Below are 23,624 nucleotides of genomic sequence, written 5' to 3'. Positions count from 1 at the left end.
CCCTGGAAGAGATTAAACTTAAGTTCATTGACACAGCTTCGAAGTTTGGGCATGGAAGATTCCCTACTACACAAGAGAAGCAGAAATTCTATGGTCGGCTTAAGGCTTGATGATTCAATTTTTCTACCTAGAGGCATATTGGCTCTCTACCCAATATGGAGGCATTTTTTCACAACAGTTTCTAGAGCAATACTTTTAGAACTGTGTTTTAAATGTTCGTGCTTTAAACATTTATTCAGTACCTTTTGCTTATGAGCAACCCCTTATACTTTGCCAACGGGGAATAGGTTTGCGTCTAATTTTCTAGTGTTCCTTGACCCACACCTCTTTTTATCGGTCTTATTTATTTGCCTTATCAGAGATTCCTTAATTGAAATTTACAGGACTCCATTATTTATCCTTTAAACTTGTATGGGAGAAAGCGTTAGTCTGGCAACTAGGACCGGTAGACCGTCAGGGCATATTTCGTTTTGAAAATAAGAAAATCTAATATGTATTCCATTTCTCATCCCTCATTGTCTATGGGCCACATATTATAATCTAGTCTAGCGTATGTTAAGTCTTTATGTTTCACATTAATGATATCAAAATGCACGGGTTTCAGAGGAAGACATCCCATTAACCCCATGAGGCATTTGGCATACAAGAATAAGAATGAAAGCGATTGAGTTAAAACGGGATCTAGTTATAAAAATATGTTCTCATTGTAGTAAGTTTTCAAAATGGTATGATTGATTTCTCATTCCCATTCTCTCCTCTTGCTCTCAACCCTATGACCTAAGCATCTCTTTATTTTTTTCATAATGGTCCATAATGTGGTACGATTCCATTCTCGAGGGAAACATTCAGGGTTTTGGCAATCTATTATTCTGTTATTACCATATTAAATAAAAGCGATGGCTTCCATTGAATTTGAGCTGGATCCAAGGAGATGGTTTCCATCCCTTCAGTAGTTTGGATGGCAATGATTTATCCTCTGGTAGGAAATTCATCAGGCTCTGGAATAGTGAGGCAACAAGTTAAATCTCCCATGTCGAAAGATCTCAGGTAGGAAATCACAGGCCACTTCCTGTAATCTCTGAAATCACTGCACCTGCAGCAACTTTAATAACCTTAATTGCAAATAAAAGTGTCCCAAAGTTCCAAAGTGCAACTCTGGTAACCAATGAATGTCAGATATTGCGAGTATCTGACACAATGTGGACCCTTTTAAAGGGGGTGCTAAGGAAGCTTGGGGTAAGAATAAAAGAATGTACTGCTCTATTATTCCTATAAAAAAAAAAGGGCCAAAGAAGTTGTACAACCTTTTTCTAGATATGTAAAAAACCTGGTCAGCAATAAATAAGAGGATATTCCTACTTTGCTACCTACAAAAACATAGCTGCAAGCACCATGACTGCAACACTTCAAAGTTTAAAAAGCCATACCACAATGCCTATAAATATCTGTGAACTGCACGAAGACACAACAAGCAGAGCAGGCATCCATGTATTCCAACTCCATATTAGTACCACAGCACCTTATACTGCTCAAGCAGCTATTGCTTGAGGTGGCCCTTCTGTTCTGAAATTGCGACCACGCCCACGGCCCCTTCCCCTGCTACGACCACGACCTGTAAAACTCCACATGAAATTCATTACCATAACATTCACTTCAACAACTCAATAAAGAACTAGTTGGAAATAAGGCTGCATGACACACACGAGATGCTGTGCATAAACATATTCAAGGATAAAGAAACTAGTGGGTTTTAAACACAAATTTTCAAGATGAATTATCTGATTTTTATTTACCATAAGAGTTTCCACACTGAAAATGTATGCCAGAGATTTGAAATTCTTAGTTAAGTGCAGCTAATAACCAAGAAATGGTGTCCACCTTAAACGATGAAAAACATAAAAGCATGGTTTCTCAATCATTACACTAAAAGCTTACCACGGCCTTGGGCAGGCACTTCTGAATCACCATAGTCATAGTAACCACCTGACTCATATTGCATATCTCCACCACCATAGCCTCTTCCTCGACCACGGAAACCACGTCCTCTTCCACGGCCTCGACCTCTACCACCAAACCCACGCCCACCATCCCAACCATCTCCATTATTATATTCCCCCCCTACTCCATTGTAATTTCCTGCATCCCCAGTAACATGAGATGAAACATGACCAATAAAGCAGCTTTAGGTAATTGTAACAGCTTACAAAACTTGTAGTGGATCAATAACATATCCATCAAAAACATGGTATTTCCACTATATCAGATGAAGTTTTGGGTAGACATACAAAGCATTAACCTATACGTGCAATAACTAGACTTAGGTTAAATGCCACATGACTTGGATTCGTATATGGTGAATGATTCTATATCCCTGAAAGGTCTAAAAGCCAATTCATTGATCATAATACTGCATTCTGATAGTAAATTGTTAATCCATAGCCTGCAGGATGTGGCAATTTGCGATAGGAAGGACAAGTATCCACTATAAGCCATATGTTATCCAAAACAATGCAAATAAGTGAACTATGCCAGAACCATGGACAATACCTCTCCCGCGACCCCTTCCTCGACCACGTCCCCTGCCTCGCATGCCAGGTGAATCTGAATTATATGAGATAAAGAGCAGATAACATTAACCCAAATTTTCAGTAGTAAAGCCCTTCATAAATGTAAAGAAGAATCGATCATTTCACCTCCTTCATATTCAAGCTCATTCAATGGTTTCACTTGATCAACAGGAATAGGAGGCTGGTACCTGCATTACAGGATTAAAAGGATGTAAGGCATGATTGAGTGGTTACTGCATTGCTATCAAATGACTGAAAATCATATCTAAAGCACAACCAAAGTGGCTCAACTTCTAGTAATGCTTCCGGTTCCTGGGACTTAACTCTGTTAGTCCCAAATAACAAAAGTACTCTGAAATTAAATAAAATAGAAAACAGACCTTGAAATAGCTACAGTCACAATCCATGAAAAACAAATCAAATAATGTCCATTCTAAGACAAGTCACAAGAAACTGGTGAAACACAAGTCCTCTGCATTTTCCTTGTAAAATACACCTTTAGCCACGCCCGAAAGAAAATGGTTCTCTAATTTATACTGATTTCAACTTCTGTTTTCCTCATGTGTATGATACTATAGGAAAATAAATATATCACCCTTGCTATATTGTGGTGATCTTGTTGTATCTTCACCAAGTCTTAGCTGTAAAAATACATATTATATATTATATAGTTATAATATACACACACAACACAAACCAATGATAACTGGTGAAATTAGCTCCACCTGTACACAAGGCTATTGACAAGGATACCAGTCAATTTTCTTATACCTAAGTCAACTCCAATCATATTGATCTACAAATATCTTCTCTACACATAAAATATGTTCCTTCATATGATGTCTAAGACAGTAAAGAAACTACATCTTTTCCAATTTAAAGATTCATTTTCTTTCTCAATTTGGCAAACATTCAAATCCTGTCAGGTGACAATATCCTTTAATACTCTGACCTGACAGTATCCTTTATACATCACTTGGTATCAAGATATTTCGGTAAAAGAAAAATTCACATGATTGCTCATAGCCTAGCAATTGCAGTGGAAACAGAGAACCTAGTGCAATTCCATCCGGCAGAAGTTACATTTGGCAACACACATTAAACAGAAGCATGGAGACTGGTTGATTATGTTTCCAAATTAATTAAAACCAAAAATACCCACTCCCAACTCTGAAAGGATGACAGGTATCCGGCAGAAGTTACATTTGGCAACACACATTAAACAGAAGCATGGAGACTGGTTGATTATGTTTCCAAATTAATTAAAACCAAAAATACCCACTCCCAGCTCTGAAAGGATGACAGGTACGTAAATGTCCACCTATTCCCCTGGGAGAAATTCAATCATGTATGAATGGATGTTGCATACATTTAATATGAATTTATGGAAGTCCAGGACCAAAATACCAATTTATAGGTAAACAAAATAATAAAACATCAGGTTAAGGGAGTGGGGGTGCCTTGGGTGTTGACGGTCTGTGGTGGAAAAAAAGCTCTCCATGTGTTTAAAGGAGAATGCAGCCAGATTATATCAACTATATAAGCCCATGACAAAGACTGAAGAAGGAAACTCTTGCTTAAGAACGCTACAAGCCTGCAACCTCTGCCAAACCTAAAGAACCCCCTGGCTAAAACGAGGCCTTAAGTCACTTTAAATCTCATTATTTTTGCATATCAAGATTTCCAGCACTTTGATATACCATTCTTCCAGAATCAAAAGAAATTTTAACTCTCTAGTGAAATGTGAATGACAATGCAGAGGGAAAATGTTCTTCCTGTTGGCAAGGATTTATTAGTAGACAACATCCAAGACCATGGGTACAAACATGAATTCCTGAAATACAACTACCTGATGCAAGAGTAAGTACTAGAAGACATAAATTCTACCAGATGATTGTCCAAAAACAAACATAGTATGATTCTACAGCAAGCCAACGTTATGTGATCCAATTAGCAAAAGTTTGAAGAAGATACCCTCCACTAAAAGGGTTGCATCCATGAAATAACCAAGATGAGTAATCATAAATAAGAGAAACCTCCATCCCACAAATCAACCAAAGTCACCACAGTGAGGAAGAACTAACATGTAGGAAGGGATGACTTGATGTGGCTGAAATCAATATTTCAAAAATCAGAGTACAGCACAACCCAAAAGGACTTCCAGTCAACAGGAAGAACAGTAGAATAGTTTGAATCAAGTTACAAAAGCAAATGGTGTAATGCAGGGAGAGAAACAGTATATTAAACTATTAACAGAAATTCATCAAATGGACCATCATCTATTACGAATCTTATCTTCTTTCATTATTTTACAAGACGCTGATCCTCAAATCAGAGGCACCCCAAAAACCTGGAATTAGGACCAGTACATGGTTCTGAAATGCCAACAATCCAATCTAGCATGGTTTTACAAACACTCTAGAAGAGCCAGATGAAGATTGAAAACAACTGTGTTAAGTGATACGAGAATACATGGATCATGACCTACAACAACTCTGCAGTAGACATGGAACCATATGTGCTAGAAATGTAGGGTAAGGCAATACTGCAGTCAATCCTAAAGAAAAATGGAACAGGACATTCTTGAGAATTCTTTCAATTTGTGAACAATACATGGGTAGTGAGATAAAGAACCTTGTAAACTACAATTTCAAGAAAGGAAGCCAGAAGTTTTGATGGAATACAAGACTGTTATGAGTAATGACAAAAGCAGCCGCCATATAAACATAAGGATTTTATGCATGATCATTAATCACATCAATTTCAAAGAATGCAATGGATGATCAACAAAAGTATTAAAAGTATATTGGGACAATGATTTACAGTCAGAAAGCTACACAACTACACACCATATAAAATAAAATAAATAAATAAATAAAAGCATTCCCTCTTAAATTTTAACATGGAAATACAATCATAGTTCATTTACCCTGTGGAGGATGTATCCAGCTCCTTCTTTGACAAAGTAATTGTGATCATTGAAACGTGACGGGTAGTCTCTAGGCTGCAAAAGAAAAGTAATGGATTATCATGAATTCATAGTATTTTGCATAATTTAGCAACAACAAACAGTCTACTGTTTCATACGGAAGAAGGCCATCTTCTAATGGCTCCCACATATCCGTTATATCGGTTGATCCAATTGATGTGTTCTGATGAAGTCCAACAATCCTTCTCTGAAATGAATAAAAAAATAAAAAATCATAAACAAAGGGGGAAATTGAGAGTGCAAGGGAGAATACACAATGCAAAATATATCTTTCTATCCACATATATATAGATAGATTGACAGATAGAAAGAGAGAGAGATCACCAATCATCCCACCTTAATTAATTCAGAAATCATCACCGTCTTATTGATGGCCCTACCCATTGCTTTAAGGACGATTTCATTAGAACCTTTCTCCTACACAAAGAAGCAAACAGTGGTAAGATAAGGAAGATAGATAAACAGAATCCAGAACAACTAAAGATGATTTTTATTGCAATAAGAATTAGTTAGTTGCCTACACATGGTTGCCTTTTCAAGGTCTAGCAAATCATACGTGAAATGCATCATTCTATTATCACATCAATACACTCATTTTCCATTATCACTGCATTAAATTTTTTTAATTCACTAACTAATGCATTTTAAGAACCCAGCACCACTTCCCCACCACCTTCCCTGAGCTTCGGCCCAACATTTTCACTAGTAGATCAGAATATAAGTTAAGTGTTTGAAAAGTCCGTTATAAATTATCAAAGGGGCCATTGCGATACAACCTGCTGAGGTCAAATTAGTGGTGCTCTTTTAAATTTATCACATGATATTTTACAATGCTAAATAACCCATTAAAGAACACTGGGATTATGACAAGATATCAAGGATTGGCAGTTCCTCGACACACACCACCAAGCTACCTGGCCTGCTTTACATTTTTCCTAGAAAGCTAGTTAATTTATCAAATGGACAAGCCTATGGCCCCATTCTGCACATTGTTTTGGCTGGCTAAAAGCTCTTTTATACATTTACAGAAGCTTGCAAGGTTTTAGATGTATGCTAAAGAACTTAAAAATATAAATTTTGAGACCTAAAAGCTTTTTTCAGCAGTTGGTCCTGATATGCTTTGCAGAAAAGGTTCCAAACTTTTACATATAAAATAAAAACCCCATCTTTGCACCAAATCCTCTCAAACTATCACTTTTATTAAAAGCTGAAGTTGCACCATAAAGGGTTTAAATCAACCAACTTGAACAATACATAAGCCAATCCCTATTGAAATAACTGATTAATATTTAGTTAATTTTTATTGTTTAATCATTAGTTAATTCTTCTTTATTAATAAACAATAGTATCTTTGAAAATCACAATTCCAGGAATTTGTTACCTTCAAAATGTCTAATTTTCAAGCTTCACTAGGATATAATGTTATTTTGCATTTATAACATTAATAGGGCTACGCCTATGGTTATGGAAAATAAGAATTTACTTTTCACTGCTAATAAATTTATTCAAATTTCGGTCCAATTTAACGCTAGTCTAAGAGGGTGGTGGTTTTCTTAGCTTTTTACTGAAAGCAATTTGCTTTCAGACTTTAAGTTGTTTGTTTTTTTACTTTTTCATAACTTATTATAAACTTTTTGCTAAAGGCTTTTTCTAAATAAAAAAAGCAACATGTTGATTTTTATTTAAATGCTTAATATAAATAAAATATTACAAAAACAAACAACCTAATATTTAGTACTATTAAGCATTAAAGTTCTATTTAGAATTAAGTAAAAAAATAAACACCACCTAAGTCAAAAACAGTTCAAAATCATAAATTTATTTAATTGTTTCAAAGTAATGCTTGAGTGATTGTCAACTAAAAAAGTGCCCACATATATTTCCACAAAATTTTCTTCCTGGTTCTTCCACTCTAGACGTGGATAAAGATACTAAGCATAGTAAATCCAAAAAATAATATAAAATAAAATAAAAAATGTCTCTTTGTTCCCTAATATTGTGTTTTGAAGATGCTTCGTGTAAGACATCTGTCGGAATCTGACACTTACAATCATTTCCATGAGTCATAACATTCTAAGCAGCATGTAGACACTCTTACAAAGTGAAGAATGTTCCGTTGTTTACCTACTTGTGTAATGGAATCAGGACCTGTATCCATTTCCTATTAGTGGACAACAATTTCCCCAACAAGACTAATGCGAAAACCAGAAAGAAATAGAAAAAGTATCCAATTATCCACAGTACAATTCTTTGTATACAATTTTTCTTTTTCCTAAAATTCCATCTTGCATTTATAAGCTTTCTTTTATATGTACAACCACTATATACACGATTCATCTTATTCACTTTTTGTCCTGAACTCCTTGATAGTTCTTATACCATTCCCTTCCACAATTTTTCTCTCTCCAAATAATTAGTAACAAAGCCCCACCAAACAAGAACATAAATTAGATTTTCGCAAAGGCCAAAGGTGTCAGATTTTCTTCAGTCACTAAGTGATATGGTGCAGCAAAATGAAACAGTTATTTATTTGTTTATTTATTGAAAGTAAAATGAAGAAAGTATTATTTAAAAAAAAAGGTTCCAAAAGGACTGCACCAAAGTACACAGGAGGACATTAACCACCAAAAGCCATCAGCAAGAGATGATGCTTTCCGAATTTCAAAATTATACCTCTGGTTGTCTAGCACTCTGTAGATCTCCATGTGTGAAAATGAAAACTAAAACAAAGACTATAAAACATAACGCGGAGAATAACCTGGAGCAAAGTGGTGGCATAGGTAATGTAATTTCTCATTCTGCCTTGAGTAGTAATCCGAATCTCATTCTCGTTTATAGGTGTTTCTGTCCTTGGCTTCTCCACCCTCTGGTACCGATCCATCTGCTTTTCACCAGATCAAATCCAAATCAAAAAAAGAAACCACGACTCACGGACAAGAAAATCCTTCCAGAGAAATATGTATACTGTTTCCAGGCTTCATTCACTGATTATTGCTCTACAGTGAATCTTCAAAACAACTTATCGCACATACATACATAAAGATAAAACAAACACAAAAGAGAAACACGGAGAATAAAAAAAATCACTTCTTTCCCCAATAAACCGATTTCCTACGAATAACCTCGCTTCAAACAAATAGAACCTTTTCGAAATCAAACAGAACAGCAGAACAACGACGCCCAACCAAAAAAAATCACCAGAAACACATAAAAACAGAAAAAATCAAACTTCATGACAAAAAATAACGGATCCGGAGCAGCAAAATTCATAGAAATTAGGGTTAGGGTTAGGAGCGGTGTTACCGTTGGAAGCTGTGTCCTCGCTCTCTCTGGAGTACGGCTCGGTCTATGGGATTGCGCTCACGACGCCGTTTCGAACGTTTATATATTGGGTGGATAATGCGCCACCAAGCAGTTATAGCCTAGGGCATTTTGGCCGCGGTCTTGTCGCCACCCGGACCGCCTATTAACTCGCACTGCTTTAATCATGGCCGTTGGCTCTAGTGGGCCCCATTGAGGGTGGGCCATCTGGGATCAACGGTTGATTCTCGTGCCCCCATCCACCCTGGCGGGACCACGGAGGAGTGGTTTGGCTACGATACACATTCAACCCTATCTCCATTTTAGCTGTCACTCATTGGATTCTTCATTCTTACACAACTCATTTTTCTCGTAATTTTATTTTCTCAAGAAAATCTCCAATTATATTATCAATAATTTTTTTTCTTTTAAATCCTTAACCAATTTATTTATAAAAATTTGATAATTATACCATCATTTTCAACATCTTGTTAGACGGTGGATTGTGATTAGGCGTCACACAAATATTTAAGTAAACACAAACCAATATAAACAATTAATTTTTTATTCTTTTTTAAGTCTTCAAAGATTCTTGTGAAATCCGGACAATGATTTTTTTTTATTAAAGTATCAAAATTTTATCAATTAATTTCTCTATGACACGTAGACAACTTTAAAAAAAAAAAAGTTTTGAAAAATATTGCTTCTTTTACCCATCTTCGTTGTTAAAGTATGGTAGTATTTTTTAGAACAAGAAAATTAATAGTTAGACAATTTTTTTTTAATGATAAATTATCATACAAATATTTTCTAGACCCTCCACCAAATTGATCAATTTACAATTTAAACAAATGCTTAGGTTGTGTTTGGTATTTTTAAATTTTGAGGGAAAATGTGTGGAAATTAAAATAGATATAAAAAATAGAGAAATTTTAAATTTAATAAATTATTTTTATATATTTTTTAAAAATTATTTCACTGATTTTTCTTGATTATTCAGCGATGAAATAATTTAAAATGCATAAACTTTTGATTGATTTTAATTATATTCAATTTTTTTATTTTTTTATAATAAAATCAAATGTAAGAAAATCATTATGTTGAACATGATTTGGTTTTAATAGATTTAAACATTAACCCTAATTGTTTTTTAAAAGCTATTTAATATATATTTTGATTAAAAAATGTCAAATTAAGTTGATTTAATATTAAAACTAATCCTTTATTGAAAAAAAAAACCAATTTACATTAATTTTAGAAAAATTCATCAAGCTAATCTTTCGACTCACTACCACCCATTTTATTTTTTTCACATTAAAATCATATTTGATAACTGTAATTTTAGTTATTATCAACCATGATTTGTAAAACAAACTATAATTAATGATTATGGTTTTAACTTTATAGTTGAATCCCCGATGTTTTTTGTATGAAAAAAAATAAATAAAAGTAATGTACATCGAGAATTTTGTCTAGAATAAGTATTACCTAAATGTTAACTCTTTTTTTAAAAAAAATATTTAAAATCAAATTTGATCTAAACTTCAAAATATATTCAATTGTTTAAAAAAATGATAAAAGCATTTAAAAAAAATCATAACCCAATAATAATAAATTAATATAACATGGTAATGAACTATACACAATAATAACCGTAAAAAAACACATCAAATCCTCAAGCAATTATAAATCACAAAAAATATAAATTTATAGTTGATGCAATTTGGGTAGATTGGTCACACTTTATCTTAAGTCGGTAGGGTTTGAACGATAATTTTTAATATTAGGAGTAGGTTTGAGAAAACTCAGACACAAGCTTAATCCGGGTTATATTTTGATTAAGGTTTTTGCAACCAAAACACAATTTAAACTTATTTGATATTTGATAATATTTTACAATTTATATTAACATATACCATCAAGAAAAAAACTTTAAATTATTAAAATATTTTTAAATAAAATAAATAGATTTATTTGTTATTATTTTACATGATGCGTTATTTATCATTTAAAATTTGACATTAATAAAAAAAAAAATTTAAAAGCAATCGTAAGTAAGGTTAACATATCTAAACTAATCAACCCAAGTAAAACCTGAACTTTTATTAAAACACTCATGTTACAAATCGATAAGATTTCAATATTGAAAATTTATTAATTTGGGTTTGGTGCAAATCTAAACTCAATATGAAATAAGGGTTGGGTTAGCATGACAAATTTTTTTATAAATAATTTAAAAATGATTTTAGAAATAAAATTATATTTGGAAATTTTAATGCAAAAATAGTTTTTTCCCAACTTATTATCTTTACAATAATAAAAATTGTGAAATCATATTTTAAATTTTCAATTGTTTTTTTAAAGCAAAAATCATCTAAAATTTGTTTAAAAAACAATCTAATCATAAAATAAAATTTTAAAGATGATTTTTTTTTTCAACCTATATTTTAAGTTGAAAAATAATTTATAAAGAAACCCTAAATTTGCTCTTAGAACAAACTTGTAATATCTTAGTACCCACAAAAAATTGCCTCCCATACCAAGCAAACAGGAGATTTATTTTATAAAATATTATTTTCCTCAGATATTAGGATTAATATAATAATAATAATAATAATAAATACATTGAATTTGATTTGAATTTTTTTTTCTTTTTGAGATTTTAATGTGTAAAAAAAGGGAGGAAAAAAAAAAAGGCACGGCAAGACGAGGCTTTTAACGATCAAATCCACTTGCATCTAGGGCTACCGAAGTACAAAGTACATATCTCTCTCTCCCTCTCTCTCCCCGTCTCTCTCCCCTACCCTTCCCTCTCTTTCTATTCATCCTCTGTCGCTGTACGGACGAACACAAGGACATGCGAGGCAGTCGTTAGAGCGAGATCGCATTCAAGCCTATCAGCTTCGTTTTCATTCGGTTTCTGTCTCTCCTCTCCGTAAGCTTTCTTGCTACCTCTTTTCATCGAACATTTAACTGAATCTTCAATTTTTGCATCATCAGCTTTATTTCTTCAAGGCTAGGGGTTATTGAAGTGGTTTTAGGGCCGTAAACCGTTTTTCTTTACTTCTAGTCGACGTCTAGGGTTTCAGCCGAAAGTGCTGTTGTGAATTTGTGAACGAGTGGTTCCGTGGTTGTTTGCTGAGAAAACGCGGGAAAAGAAAAGAAATCGAAGTTTTATGAAATTTGAATTCGTTAATTTGGCGTTATTTGGGACTCGTGGGAGTAGAAGTCTCCGCTCAACTATAAGTATGGAAAGTGTTTGGCTCGTCTAGGGGCAGGCATTGAAAATTTTCTTCTAATTTATTTTCTCGTGTTTTCTCGGCAACGAAACGGACGGCTTTATCAATTGTTGTGATTGTGACAGAGGGTTGCTAAGATGACAGAGCCTTCCAAAGTTATTCATGTTCGCAATGTGGGACCTGAAATATCCGAGGTTTACTTCTCTTCTATACTTCAACCATGGTGCAGAGCAAAACTCCTCTCTCTAAACTTCCAGCCTTAATTATGCTTTTTCTTGAAAATTTCAGAATGATTTGCTTCAACTGGTGCATCCTTTTGGGGTAGTTACTAAACTAGTGATGCTGCGTGCCAAGAATCAGGTTTTAATTTCTCAAAGCAGTTTATAATATCTTATTGTTGATGTGCTGCATACTTTCATATGTTCGAAGATATACATATAAATTGGACATGGACATACCTAGAGCCCTAGACTGCAACAAAAGCTTGGTTTGATAAGTTTTCCCTCTCTGAATCTTTAGTTTTTTGAAACAGGCTCTTCTCCAGATGCAAGACGTGGCATCAGCTGTCAGTGCACTGCAATACTATGCAAATGTTCAACCAAGTGTCCGGTATTGTGTTATGGCATAATTATTAAACTTTAAAACATCTATTAGATGTGTGTTTGGGCATCCCATGAAAAATCGAATTTCTCCTGTATTTTTTTCTTAGCATTTGGAGCTACAAACATACCCTAAAAATAGGGTCAGTAAAGGAAAGTCAGAACTATGAAAGATTTTATAAAACCAGTTTTGGGATTTATTGGAATGCTTGCATTTTCTAACACGTCTCATTCATGATGATGAATTTATATATAAAACATAATGGTTTGATTCAAATTCTAAGGGATGTGTAAATGCACTCTAATTGTTTCATTTGAATAGTCTTTCTTTATCCTTCGTCCAGTGAATAAGTAAAATATTGCTGTACTTCAGGGGAAGAAATGTTTATGTTCAGTTTTCTTCACATCAAGAACTTACTACAATGGATCAAAATTCTCAAGGACGCAAAGGTGACCAGGTTGGTTACTACAGTTTCATTCAGATTGGTGCTAGGTTAAACTCATTGAGTCATTGCAACAATTTTCAATATATGTTGCCAAAATCAAACTACTTTCTAGTTATGAATGTACCTTTAATATATGTACCTCTGACCATTCACATGTTCTGTTAGATGGAGGAGGGGTGGAACTCCCTCGAGATTTGAGAGTTTGTGGCTCAAGGTTGAGGGGCTCAGGGACTTGATAAAAACTGGTGTATGGGATATGCTTTCAGAGGGTCTGTCAGCCACTTTCTCACCTATAGACTGAAAGCTCTGGAGGCGGGCTCAAAGGAATAGAAAAAAGGTAAATTTGGAGATGTGTCAACTCAGAAGGAAAGGACCTTAGATCTGACAATTTTTGGCATTCAAAGGAGAGGGAAGTTCCTCTTTCTTTAGAGGAGAATGGGGCTAAGGGAAAGGCAGTTACAGACTATCTTCATCGAGCTCTCTTGGAAGAAACATCATGGAGGCAGAAACCAAGAGATTGATGGTTGAAGGAGGGAGATGAAAAATACCAAAATATTTCACAAAATGACTAATGTACATATGAGAAGGAATCACATTTGAAGAATAAGGGCAGATCAGGTTTGGTTATGAAATAAAGGAAAAAGTTTTCAATTCCTTTAGTGCTCTTCTTTATGAATTGGGGAAGTGGAAACCCAACATCAGTGGATTGCTGTTTAAGCCATTTGGTTGGGAGGTGTCAGGGAGTCTAGAGGTGCCTTTCACAGAAGAAATTTATGCAGTTTTTTCTGGGTTGTGGGGATAAAGGCCCCGGTCTTGATTGATTTAATACAACTTTTTGGTAGCTTTGTTGGGACATTGTAAAGGGAAGTGAGAGGTCTTTTCTACCTCAACTTTAGGGGCTGCAAGTATACATCTCACAATGGAAGCTAGTGAAATGTCCACTTCCTCGTCATCCAGTAGGATCATAGACTCCATAGTCAAATGAATTTTCATTTTGCTCATCCTTTTGTGGTTCTGGTTTCTCTTCATGTTCCAACCCAATATGCAAGTTTTTCTTTGGACAATTATATGTCATATGACCATGTTGTTGACACTTGAAACATTTGATACCTTTATCCTTAGGATCAACCATTTGAGAAGAAGATGGCTTAGACCTTATAGGTGGATTAAATGGATGAGATGACCTAGCCTTGTACTACGAAGCTTCTTATGTGTAGATTCCATAGTTGTAACTCTCAAGTTCCTGGTGAATGAATATCCCACATATTACTCCATGTTTAATGCAACTTGAAAAGCATGTTCCAAGTTGTATAATGGCTAATGCAAGAACTCCCACTTGATTTCAGGTTTTAGTCTGACTTTGAATCTTGCAAGTGTTTGTTAAGGGTCTTCTATTATTTGACTCCTTGTTTTTAACTCATCAAGCTTCTACATATATGTTGTTCTACCTCAAATTAATGAGTTCGTCACATAGCTTCTCGTAGTAATTGGTAAACATGTATTTCTCCCAAAACTTACCCTTCATCTCTTGCCACGTGTTGATTGGTCCTAGCCCCATCCTCCTAATGTGTCCTTCATCACCTGTCCACCAAACTTTTACTAAGCCCACAAGTTTCATTTTAGCAAATCTCACTGTCATACCAATCGAAGTACTCTTCAATTGCAGCTAGCCAATCAACAAATTGAGTAGCATCTGCCTTTGCTTCGAAATCAGGAACCTCCATTCTCCCTTTCTTTTTGACATCTCTAGCAGTGTCACAAGTTTTATGTCTTCTCTCAAGCAATCCTCTAGCCCATTCAGACATAGGGTATTGTGGTTCCTGAATTACCTCTTGCTTCTTTGCATTTTCTTGGTTGTTAGCTTGATATGTTTCCCCTTGGTCAACATGTGATGACTCATGAGTGGGTTGAGATCTTCGTGTCTCAACATTGCTCAGCCGAATGTGGAGGCTCTCAAGTTGATCCACTATCTGAATTAGTATCTCATCACGTTGGCTATCAGTTAATCTTCCTCTAAAACTCTTTCCAGATTGTGTAGCCATGATCTCACCCGTGCTCTGATAGTAAAATCGATGCAGGACAGGAAAGTAAAATGGAAGGAGAGTAGTGGTGTAATTGAAAGAAATCTAGGGTCACTTCTAGAAACATTTGGACTTCACACTCAAGTGCTCTTTGTATCACACAAAAGAAAATAGTGGTTGTTGGAAATTTTATCATCCATTCATTGACTATTTTCAAAAGATAGATCAATTATTGTATGAAACTTTTCTAGGGACTTATAACTCCTTGGAACTAGTCACATGGTAGTAATGGAACTTGAAAAAAAGAAAAACTTAGACTGACTATTAATCCACAGTAAAGACTCTTGAAAAATGAAAATAGTGATGACTGAAAATAATAATTTATGACCGTAGACTAGGTCCATGATTTGATTTTGTGAAAGTACTTTATAGGTTGAACTCGCATTAAATTATACAAGGTCCTAACCAAGCCCATTATCATCCAAAGAGTGCTAAATTAAAGTTTAGGCCTTGGAGCCCACTCTTTTGCACCTTCAATAAACTTTTTAAAGGTGACTGCCACTTATCTCCAGAAATCCATGTGAAAATGAGGTTCTTTGCATAGAAGGCAGCACAGAAGGAGGATTTTAACTCTGGATTGCTTAAAGAGGGGGGAGTGGACTTTGGCAAATTATTTGCTTTCTATGCAAACATGGAAGAAGAAACATGAGATCACATTCTATTTCATTGTGTTAAAACAAAGGTCTTGTGGCATTTGCTATTCTCGCCTTTTGGGGTGGAATAGGTTTTGACATTCTTGGTAAAAGAAACCCCTTGTAACTGGCTAGAGAGGTTTGTGGGGAACAAATGGAGGGAGGTGTGGGGGGCTGCTCCGTTGTACTTACTTTGAACTATATAGAAAGGGAGAAATGATAGGTCATTTGAGAATTTGGAATGGTTGGATCAGGCCCTTAAAATGTCTTTCTGTACACTCTTCTATTGTGGAATAAAATGTCCATGGACATGGTGAATACAATTTATATTCTAGTTCTAGTTGACTGGCTGGGATCTAGGTGATGGGAGGGGATTTTTTTTGTTTCTTTACCCTTTTTTTCTGTTGTTTGATGCCCTTGTGTACATCCAATGTATTTTGGTGAGTTATGTTTTTTTTTTTTTTTTTTTTTTGGGCATTGGTAATATATATTTTTTGTTTGACTATCAGGAAAAAAAAAAAGAAAGAAAAAAGAAAAACATTTATATATGTTACTAGATCTTCTAGTGTGCCTCATAGCCCAATACTGTCAGCAAACTTATATTTTTTTGATAGGTAAAAGGGTAATGAATTAAAAAAAGGTATACATGATGTATACATATACAAAAACCAATAGGGGTGAAAACACACAAAAACAACCGCATCCTACTGTAGGCAAACATATTAATGGGGAGGAACACATTTTTGCTATGCTGCTAATACTGTTATTTTTTTAGTATTCTGCCAAAGCCTAGCAATGGAAAAGTTACAGTGTAGCTTTAGGTCCACTATCTCAATCATGATGTTCTTAGCTTCAGATGGAAAGGTTCTTCCCTTTTGACCCGCTTGTGGGCAAGTAGGGATTCAAACCATCAACATTGTGGTTAGTAGCTATGTGCTCCAATCCTTTGGGCTAAAGGGCCCCTCCATCTCCACTGGCCACTAGGTATGCTGTTCTTCCCAAATATTGTTGATGTAGGGAGTTTAATGATCTCAAAAGTTCAGTTTGAGGTAGAACATTATCCATGAAACGTAAGCTTTACATGCTAATAACAGTTTCTCTTCACCATAATGGCTATCAAGGAAGGAAAACTTTTACTTTACCAGAATTTCGATGTAGAAGAGTATATATTTAAATCTGCTTAAGAAGGTAGAAACTCTTGCAACACTGAAAGTTTGAATGCACTAAAACCTTACTAAGTAGGAAAATTTCAGCAAGAAGATTTTTTAAATTCCGAATGAGACTCCCTAATCCTCAATAAGTAGCAAACTGATACCCAACTATTACTTGCTTGGATAGCGAAAAATCTAATATTTTGACTTACCAAAATACTCCCATAAGGATTATAAGGATTCTAGTACAAAGGAAACCCCTACCTTTCTTGTCCATGTGCTTTGCATCACCACATCTTAAAATGAAATGGTCAATTAAACTTCGTTAACAGTTTGGCGGGTACAAATCAGGTTCATTCCTTGGAGTATAAATTATTTTCTTGGTTGTAGAGAAATAAAATTTGTTTGAGGGTCCTTTTATATATATGTATATATATAATTTAATTTGTTTATTTATTTTGTGAGAATTGAACCTGGAAACTCCCAGGCCCCCACCTCAACCCCTTGCTACTTGAGCAAGGCCTCAATTGGACCCCAATTGAACCCAGTGACACCATTAATTGTTTTCTGGTCATGAATGCTAAATTACTTGTTTAGCATTTTATGAAAGTTAATTGAACGTTTCTTTTTCCATTATGTTCTCTTCCTTTTCTTACTTTCTTTTTCCCTCTGTTTTGTACTGTTATTGTGTCTCTGTTGGTATGCTGCCAACACTTGCAGGATGCTCAACCCAATCGAATTCTCTTAGTCACTATTCATCACCTACTATATCCCATAACAGTGGAAGTGCTCCATCAAGTGTTTTCTCCTCATGGGTTTGTTGAGAAGATTGTCACATTTCAAAAGTCGGCGGGTCAGATTCTTCAAGTTTTCTCTCTCTATCTTATGCATTGTCTTAGTTCTTGTTTATTTTATTAATGATTTTGATTTTGGAGTTTAAGATACTAGAATGTTGAAATTCTCTTTGGTAATGCCGCAAACATGTCTGACCCATCTACTCCGGCAAAAGCATATATAAAAAATAGTCTTATAGAAAACTATTAAATATTTATCATTTTTCATGCAAATTGTGCAGGTTTTCAAGCCCTTATACAGTATCAATCACGCCAGAGTGCTGTTTCTGCAATAAATGCACTTCAGGTGAGTTGATGTTTTGAACTTGGAATAAGAATTTTACGTAGGATAAAATAGAAGGTCTAAAGTACACCAAATTTTCTTTGTAGGGACGAAATATTTATGATGGCTGTTGTCAGCTGGATATTCAATTCTCAAAGTAAGTTTCAGGGTTTTAACAATTTCATTGTCCAGCATTTTATGATTCTCTGCATGGATATTGATTCATATGTTTGTTTTCCAACATGAACCAGCCTCACTGAGCTTCAAGTGAATTACAATAATGAGCGCTCCAGGTCTGCTCATACCTTGAATTCATTTAGCTTCATATGTAACTTTGTTTTCTGCTGACCGAAAAATCTGTATTTGACATCATCCATTTCTGCTCAATGTGTAGGGATTTCACAAATCCATCTCTGCCTTCAGAACAGAAAGGCAGATCCTCACAAGTGTGTACCTTTTCTCTGCCTTTACCTTTTTATTAAATTGTATACATCATGTATCATCATCATTGTTGGACTTCTATTCAATATTTTAAAAGGCTAAAGGTGGTCTTGAGGGTGTTTTGTCCAAAGAAGGCAAGGAGTAAACCTTGAGGCGGAACAAATCATAAACCTCGATTTAAATAAGAAGAAGAGGAAGAAAAAGAAAAAAAAAATCTCAAAAAGTAGAAAATACTATTAAAGTCATATAAAAATAAAACAATAAAAAACCATAAAATTTATAATGAGAAAATTAATTGTGACATTCTCAGTAGTTTCTGATTTGATTCTTCCTTTCTCTTCAAATATCCAATTGTTTCCCATGGTTCTAACTAATAATCTTCAGAACCACCATCACCATAACCAATAAGACCCTCCTAGGAATTGTCATCATATTTAATTGCTCAATCATCCTTCCCCTCAATGTTGATATCTATTTATTCTTCTTCATCACCAATTGCGGTGATCTTTTTCCTCTATTTATTAATAATAAGATAATGATTATATATGAGCTTGACTGCCATAACCACCACCAACTCCTCTATTTTTTTATTTTTTTTCTTTCTCTAATCTCTCTTTTCCCCTTTAAAGGGTTAAATGGAAGCCAACTAAGCCCTTCTTTTGTAAAAGGTTTAACCCAAGCCCTAGACCCAAGACTTATAAATTAATATCCAAAGCCCACAAAAAGCTTAAAATCCATTAAAACCTGTTGAATATTGAAGCCTAAGTTTAGAAAACATATACCATTAGCCCATTGAAGATTTGAGGTTGTAGCATCAAGGATGTAAGCCCCAATGCTAATTCACCACACCTCACCTTGATGTGAACCCCAAGGCATAAGCCTTAATAGCCTTATAGAACATTCCTTCTATCACTCATATGATATCTTGATCTTGCATTTGTACTGTCTATCTATGTGTGCTACAGTCTGGATATGGTGATGGAGGGGGCATGTATGCGCTTCAACCTCCTGGGGCTAGGCCAGGTGCTTATTCTCTGTCAGTGTTTTAGAATTCATTTTCTTAAATTCTATCAGTTATTGAACAAAGTATTGTATTTTCTGTTTTGTAGTCGCATTTCCGCAGGTTGGTCTCCCTCAGCTATGTACTGAGCTTCATCCAGGTTGTCTTGTTCTTAGATGGGCGCTTTTGCCAACTTCCTTGATGCTTATTTTGTTCACATGCTAATCCACTTGTGTTCTGTGACGGCTTGTGGTTGCTTACTGCACACTAGTAGTGACATGCACAACATTCTTGTGGACTGCAAAGCTGGGTGTTTAAGACCAATTTTTATCTTTGTTTGTTTGTTTGTTTTTTTTTTTTTTAATTTTAGTTTTGAACTTCCAAAAGAGATTTGAAGCAGTAGCTCTTATTGTTTTTTCCCAAAACCTTTAATGAGTGATTGGGGGAATGGAGAACCAAGCTAAAGATTTGATGATTTACTCTATATAGGGGGACTCATTGGAAGGCTAGCATTAGGGTTGGACCCAGAAAATTTTGAAATAGAGAAAGTAATTGTAATATACATACATATATATATATATATATATATATACTTGTCATTTGTGATCACAATAACTATCAATGACATAATCACTAACTTCACCGTTCCATACACCTGCTCCTTGGCTAGTCCCACAAGCATATAATGTACAAGTATGGAAGAGGCCTATAACTAAAACATCTTATGAATCTTATTGAAAATACAAATGCTTTTTGGGGCACTTTTTATTATTAATGGGGCTATCCCTGTAAATAGTGTAATTCCTTAATGGGAAAGTAATTTCTTTTACACCAGCAGGGGGCTAGTTGGGAGGGAGGGGGAGTGGGGGTTTTGAGTGTCGGGTGTGGGGTTTTGTGGAGGGTGTGTGGAACACAGGTTCATCTCTAGCACCAGGAAGTATTATAGTGTTTGGAACAGCTCAAGAGCAGATTGTGAATTACCTAATAATTGTTCATTCTGATATTTTTGTGGTTGTTGCTAATTAGTTTTCTTCTTTTTCTTCTTCTTGTTATTTAGAAATAACACCCCTGAAATCAACATAGTTGTATTAATTTTCTTTTTTCATTTTTTTGGTCTTATACTAGATGGGAAATGCTACAGCCATTGCGGCTGCTTTTGGTGGGGGTCTACCTCCTGGTATCAGTGGCACCAATGACAGGTGCACTGTCCTTGTTTCTAATCTAAATCCTGATGTAAGTGATGTTTCTTATCTCTGTTTCATCTTTCATTGGTTTTTTTTTTTTTCCTAGGTTCTTAATGCTTTGTAATATTCCTTAGGAAATTGATGAGGATAAGTTATTCAATTTGTTCTCGCTCTACGGAAACATTGTGAGAATCAAGCTTCTCCGAAGCAAACCTGATCACGCCCTTGTTCAGATGGGAGATGGATTCCAGGCTGAATTGGCTGTACACTTCTTAAAGGTTTGATTTAATCCCCTCCCTCAAGTCCATAACTTAAAACCCCATCCTTACATACAAGTATGGTCCAGGACGCCTCATGCTTAACTGAACCTTACATATTAAGAGTGTTCAAGTCTTTTGACTATCTTGGCATTTGACATGGATAGAATTCTCTTATAGAAGTTGAAAGGCCTAAACTGAATGCTGCTGGCATACATTAAATATGAATTGAAGAATTTCTTGCATATGTTGATCAAATCAACTGCATTAAAGAAACATATATGGCTGAGTGTGCTACGCATGACATACAAAATCTTTGCTGATATGAAGTCCGACTGCCTATAATTTTACCACCATGTGACAGTTCTTCATAATGCTGCATAGCTTGGATTGGTTGATTTGATTTGTATTGATGTAAGTGATGGTTTGGTCAACACACTTTAAATTTCTCATGGCTAAATTGGCCAAACCACCCCATTTTATGTGCATCTATGTCATTTTAGTTTATTTTCACAGTAATCATTGGGACCCTCAATCTGATGGGCCTCAGTAACTTTAAGTTCACAGAAAATTGGTTTTGTCAGATGAATGAACACAGTGATTCACTCTTTCCCATTTTTTGGTCATCCTTCTATCACGTGAATCACATACTCTGTTTTTTGTTTTTCTTTTTGGGAGGTCATTTTCAACATCTTCTTACAATCAAAAGAATTTGCTCAGTGTGGTCAACATGATCAAATGAGAACGATTTTTCATACACTTGACATACTAAATGGTATTATTTTATGTTGGATTCCATTCATTCCCATGTTGGCATAATACAATGCAAACTAGAAGAAAACTAGTCCAGTTGAACACTTTATGCCTCTTTTAAACAAAAGAATTCATTTAGCCTAAAACAGGGGAGTGATAATGGGTAAAGCTTCTGCATTCCACATGGTCCTAAGTCTATAGTAGATACTCCTTCTACGTAAATGGACTGTACTTAAGCATTATTAAAATTTCAAGATATTATATTGATTAGGGTTCTACATATGTTCAGCAACTCACATTTTTTTCATTCTACATCACATATTTGTCAGGTATACATCTCATTCATAACATTCTATTTCAAACATATTTGTCAGGCATACATTTCATTCATAACGTTCTATTTCAAAATTATGTATTTTTATCTTCCTCAACACTCTAAGTTTCATTTAAAAATTTCATGTTTTACTTCTAATTTCCGTTCTCTTTATTTATTGATAACAATATTCTCATATCCATATTTTTGGATCCTTGATCTCCTAAAATATTTGACATTTTATTACTTCATGTTGATCAGTAGGTTTTCAACCAAACACAGAGAAAATCTCCTGGAAGTGATCTTCCTCTGCCAGACATTTATGCTGATTTTTGTGTTTCATTTCACATTTGTTAGTGGCGTTTTCTGAAACCTATTATCATTTGAAATAATAGCATTTCATTAATCTGTCTATTAACTGATTTACCTATTATAATGATTTGCCTATATAGGGAGCAATGTTGTTTGGGAAACGGCTGGAGGTGAACTTCTCGAAGTATCCAAACATAACCCCTGCTCCAGATACACATGATTACTCCAACTCAAACCTTAACCGCTTCAACCGCAACGCAGCTAAGAATTATCGCTACTGCTGCTCCCCTACCAAGATGATCCATGTTTCCACCCTCCCCCAGGACATAACAGAGGAAGAAATCGTGACCCATCTGGAGAAGCACGGCAGCATTGTCAACACCAAGCTTTTTGAGGCCAATGGGAAGAAGCAGGCCTTAGTCCTGTTTGAGACCGAAGAGCAGGCCACCGAGGCCCTTGTCTGCAAGCATGCCAGCTTAATTGATGGATCAACCATCCGAATCTCCTTTTCCCAATTGCAGGCTATTTAAGAGAGAAACCTGGCAGAGGAGGAAAGGTTAGGTTCATATAATTCATGTATGAATATTAGTTTCTCTTTTTAGCTGTTAATGTTCCCTCTCAAATTTTCATGTACCTGTTGCCAACTCCTTGTGAACAAGGGTGATGCCGTTTGCCATGTCTTTAATTTTTTGTTTATTCATCTTTTGATCGTTTTATTCTAAGGGTATGTTTGGTTATTGAAAAAACAAAAAGAAAATAGATAGGAAAAATATAAGAAAAATAAAAATAAATAAATTTAAAGTTAATAAAATAGTTTTATATATTTCTTCAATTTAACTTATTTTTAACTCTTAAATATAAATATTAAACAATTTTAAAACTTATAAAATTGTAATTAATTTTAAGTATATTTTATTTTGTTTACTATTTTTGTAGTAATATCAAGCATGAGAAAACCGATTTGTGACATCATTTCTTGCAAAAATTTGCAACATATTTCTTGTTTCTTGTATGATAAACGACGCCGGTTTTTATCCTTTCATGTGGACTATTTCGTGGGGTAATCCCAAAGATGTTTCACGATCAGTAGGGTAACCAAAGGCCCGAACAATGGATTATTATTGTTGTCAACCTTCTCACGAGCTTTGGACCAAATTCGATACTAAAATGCGTTATTGAGTTCTGTGAGACATTTTTGGTCCTCATTCTTAGCTTATAAGCATGAACCCCTCCATTTGAGGCAT

At 34.9% G+C, this 23,624-nt stretch overlaps 2 protein-coding genes across 4 annotated transcripts; one reads left to right on the top strand and one right to left on the bottom strand.

Annotated features, from left to right (window-relative positions):
• Positions 1-1,237: 1,237 nt before the first annotated feature.
• LOC100254260 (uncharacterized) lies at positions 1,238-9,007 on the bottom strand. 2 transcript variants are annotated; one of them, XM_002277813.5, is made up of 9 exons: positions 8,860-9,007; positions 8,315-8,437; positions 5,893-5,973; positions 5,655-5,743; positions 5,497-5,571; positions 2,694-2,755; positions 2,548-2,601; positions 1,936-2,136; positions 1,238-1,612 (listed from the first exon to the last, which is right to left on the bottom strand). In XM_002277813.5, the coding sequence occupies exons 2-9, from the start codon at positions 8,435-8,437 to the stop codon at positions 1,530-1,532; spliced, it is 768 nt and encodes a 255-aa protein (XP_002277849.1). In that variant the 5' UTR covers positions 8,860-9,007; the 3' UTR covers positions 1,238-1,529. The 2 variants fall into 2 exon arrangements, with proteins under 2 accessions (XP_002277849.1, XP_059594702.1); XM_059738719.1 differs by having other exon boundaries at positions 8,315-8,440; positions 8,860-8,986.
• Positions 9,008-11,587: 2,580 nt separating this feature from the next.
• On the top strand, positions 11,588-23,080 carry LOC100249160 (polypyrimidine tract-binding protein homolog 3). 2 transcript variants are annotated; one of them, XM_002277902.5, is made up of 15 exons: positions 11,588-11,791; positions 12,221-12,289; positions 12,384-12,455; positions 12,628-12,704; positions 13,068-13,152; positions 17,725-17,857; positions 18,080-18,144; positions 18,228-18,277; positions 18,372-18,413; positions 18,515-18,566; positions 19,527-19,584; positions 19,671-19,684; positions 20,687-20,794; positions 20,880-21,023; positions 22,521-23,080. In XM_002277902.5, exons 2-15 carry the CDS (start codon positions 12,233-12,235, stop codon positions 22,908-22,910), a joined length of 1,347 nt encoding a protein of 448 aa, XP_002277938.2. In that variant the 5' UTR covers positions 11,588-11,791; positions 12,221-12,232; the 3' UTR covers positions 22,911-23,080. The 2 variants fall into 2 exon arrangements, with proteins under 2 accessions (XP_002277938.2, XP_059594701.1); XM_059738718.1 differs by lacking the exon at positions 12,221-12,289.
• Positions 23,081-23,624: the final 544 nt, after the last annotated feature.

The sequence above is a fragment of the Vitis vinifera genome, chromosome 7, assembly GCF_030704535.1.
Source record: "Vitis vinifera cultivar Pinot Noir 40024 chromosome 7, ASM3070453v1".
NCBI classification, from domain to species: Eukaryota; Viridiplantae; Streptophyta; class Magnoliopsida; order Vitales; family Vitaceae; genus Vitis; species Vitis vinifera.
The sequence above is the reverse complement of the archived record's forward strand: the minus strand, read 5'-3'. Positions and strand labels throughout refer to the sequence as shown.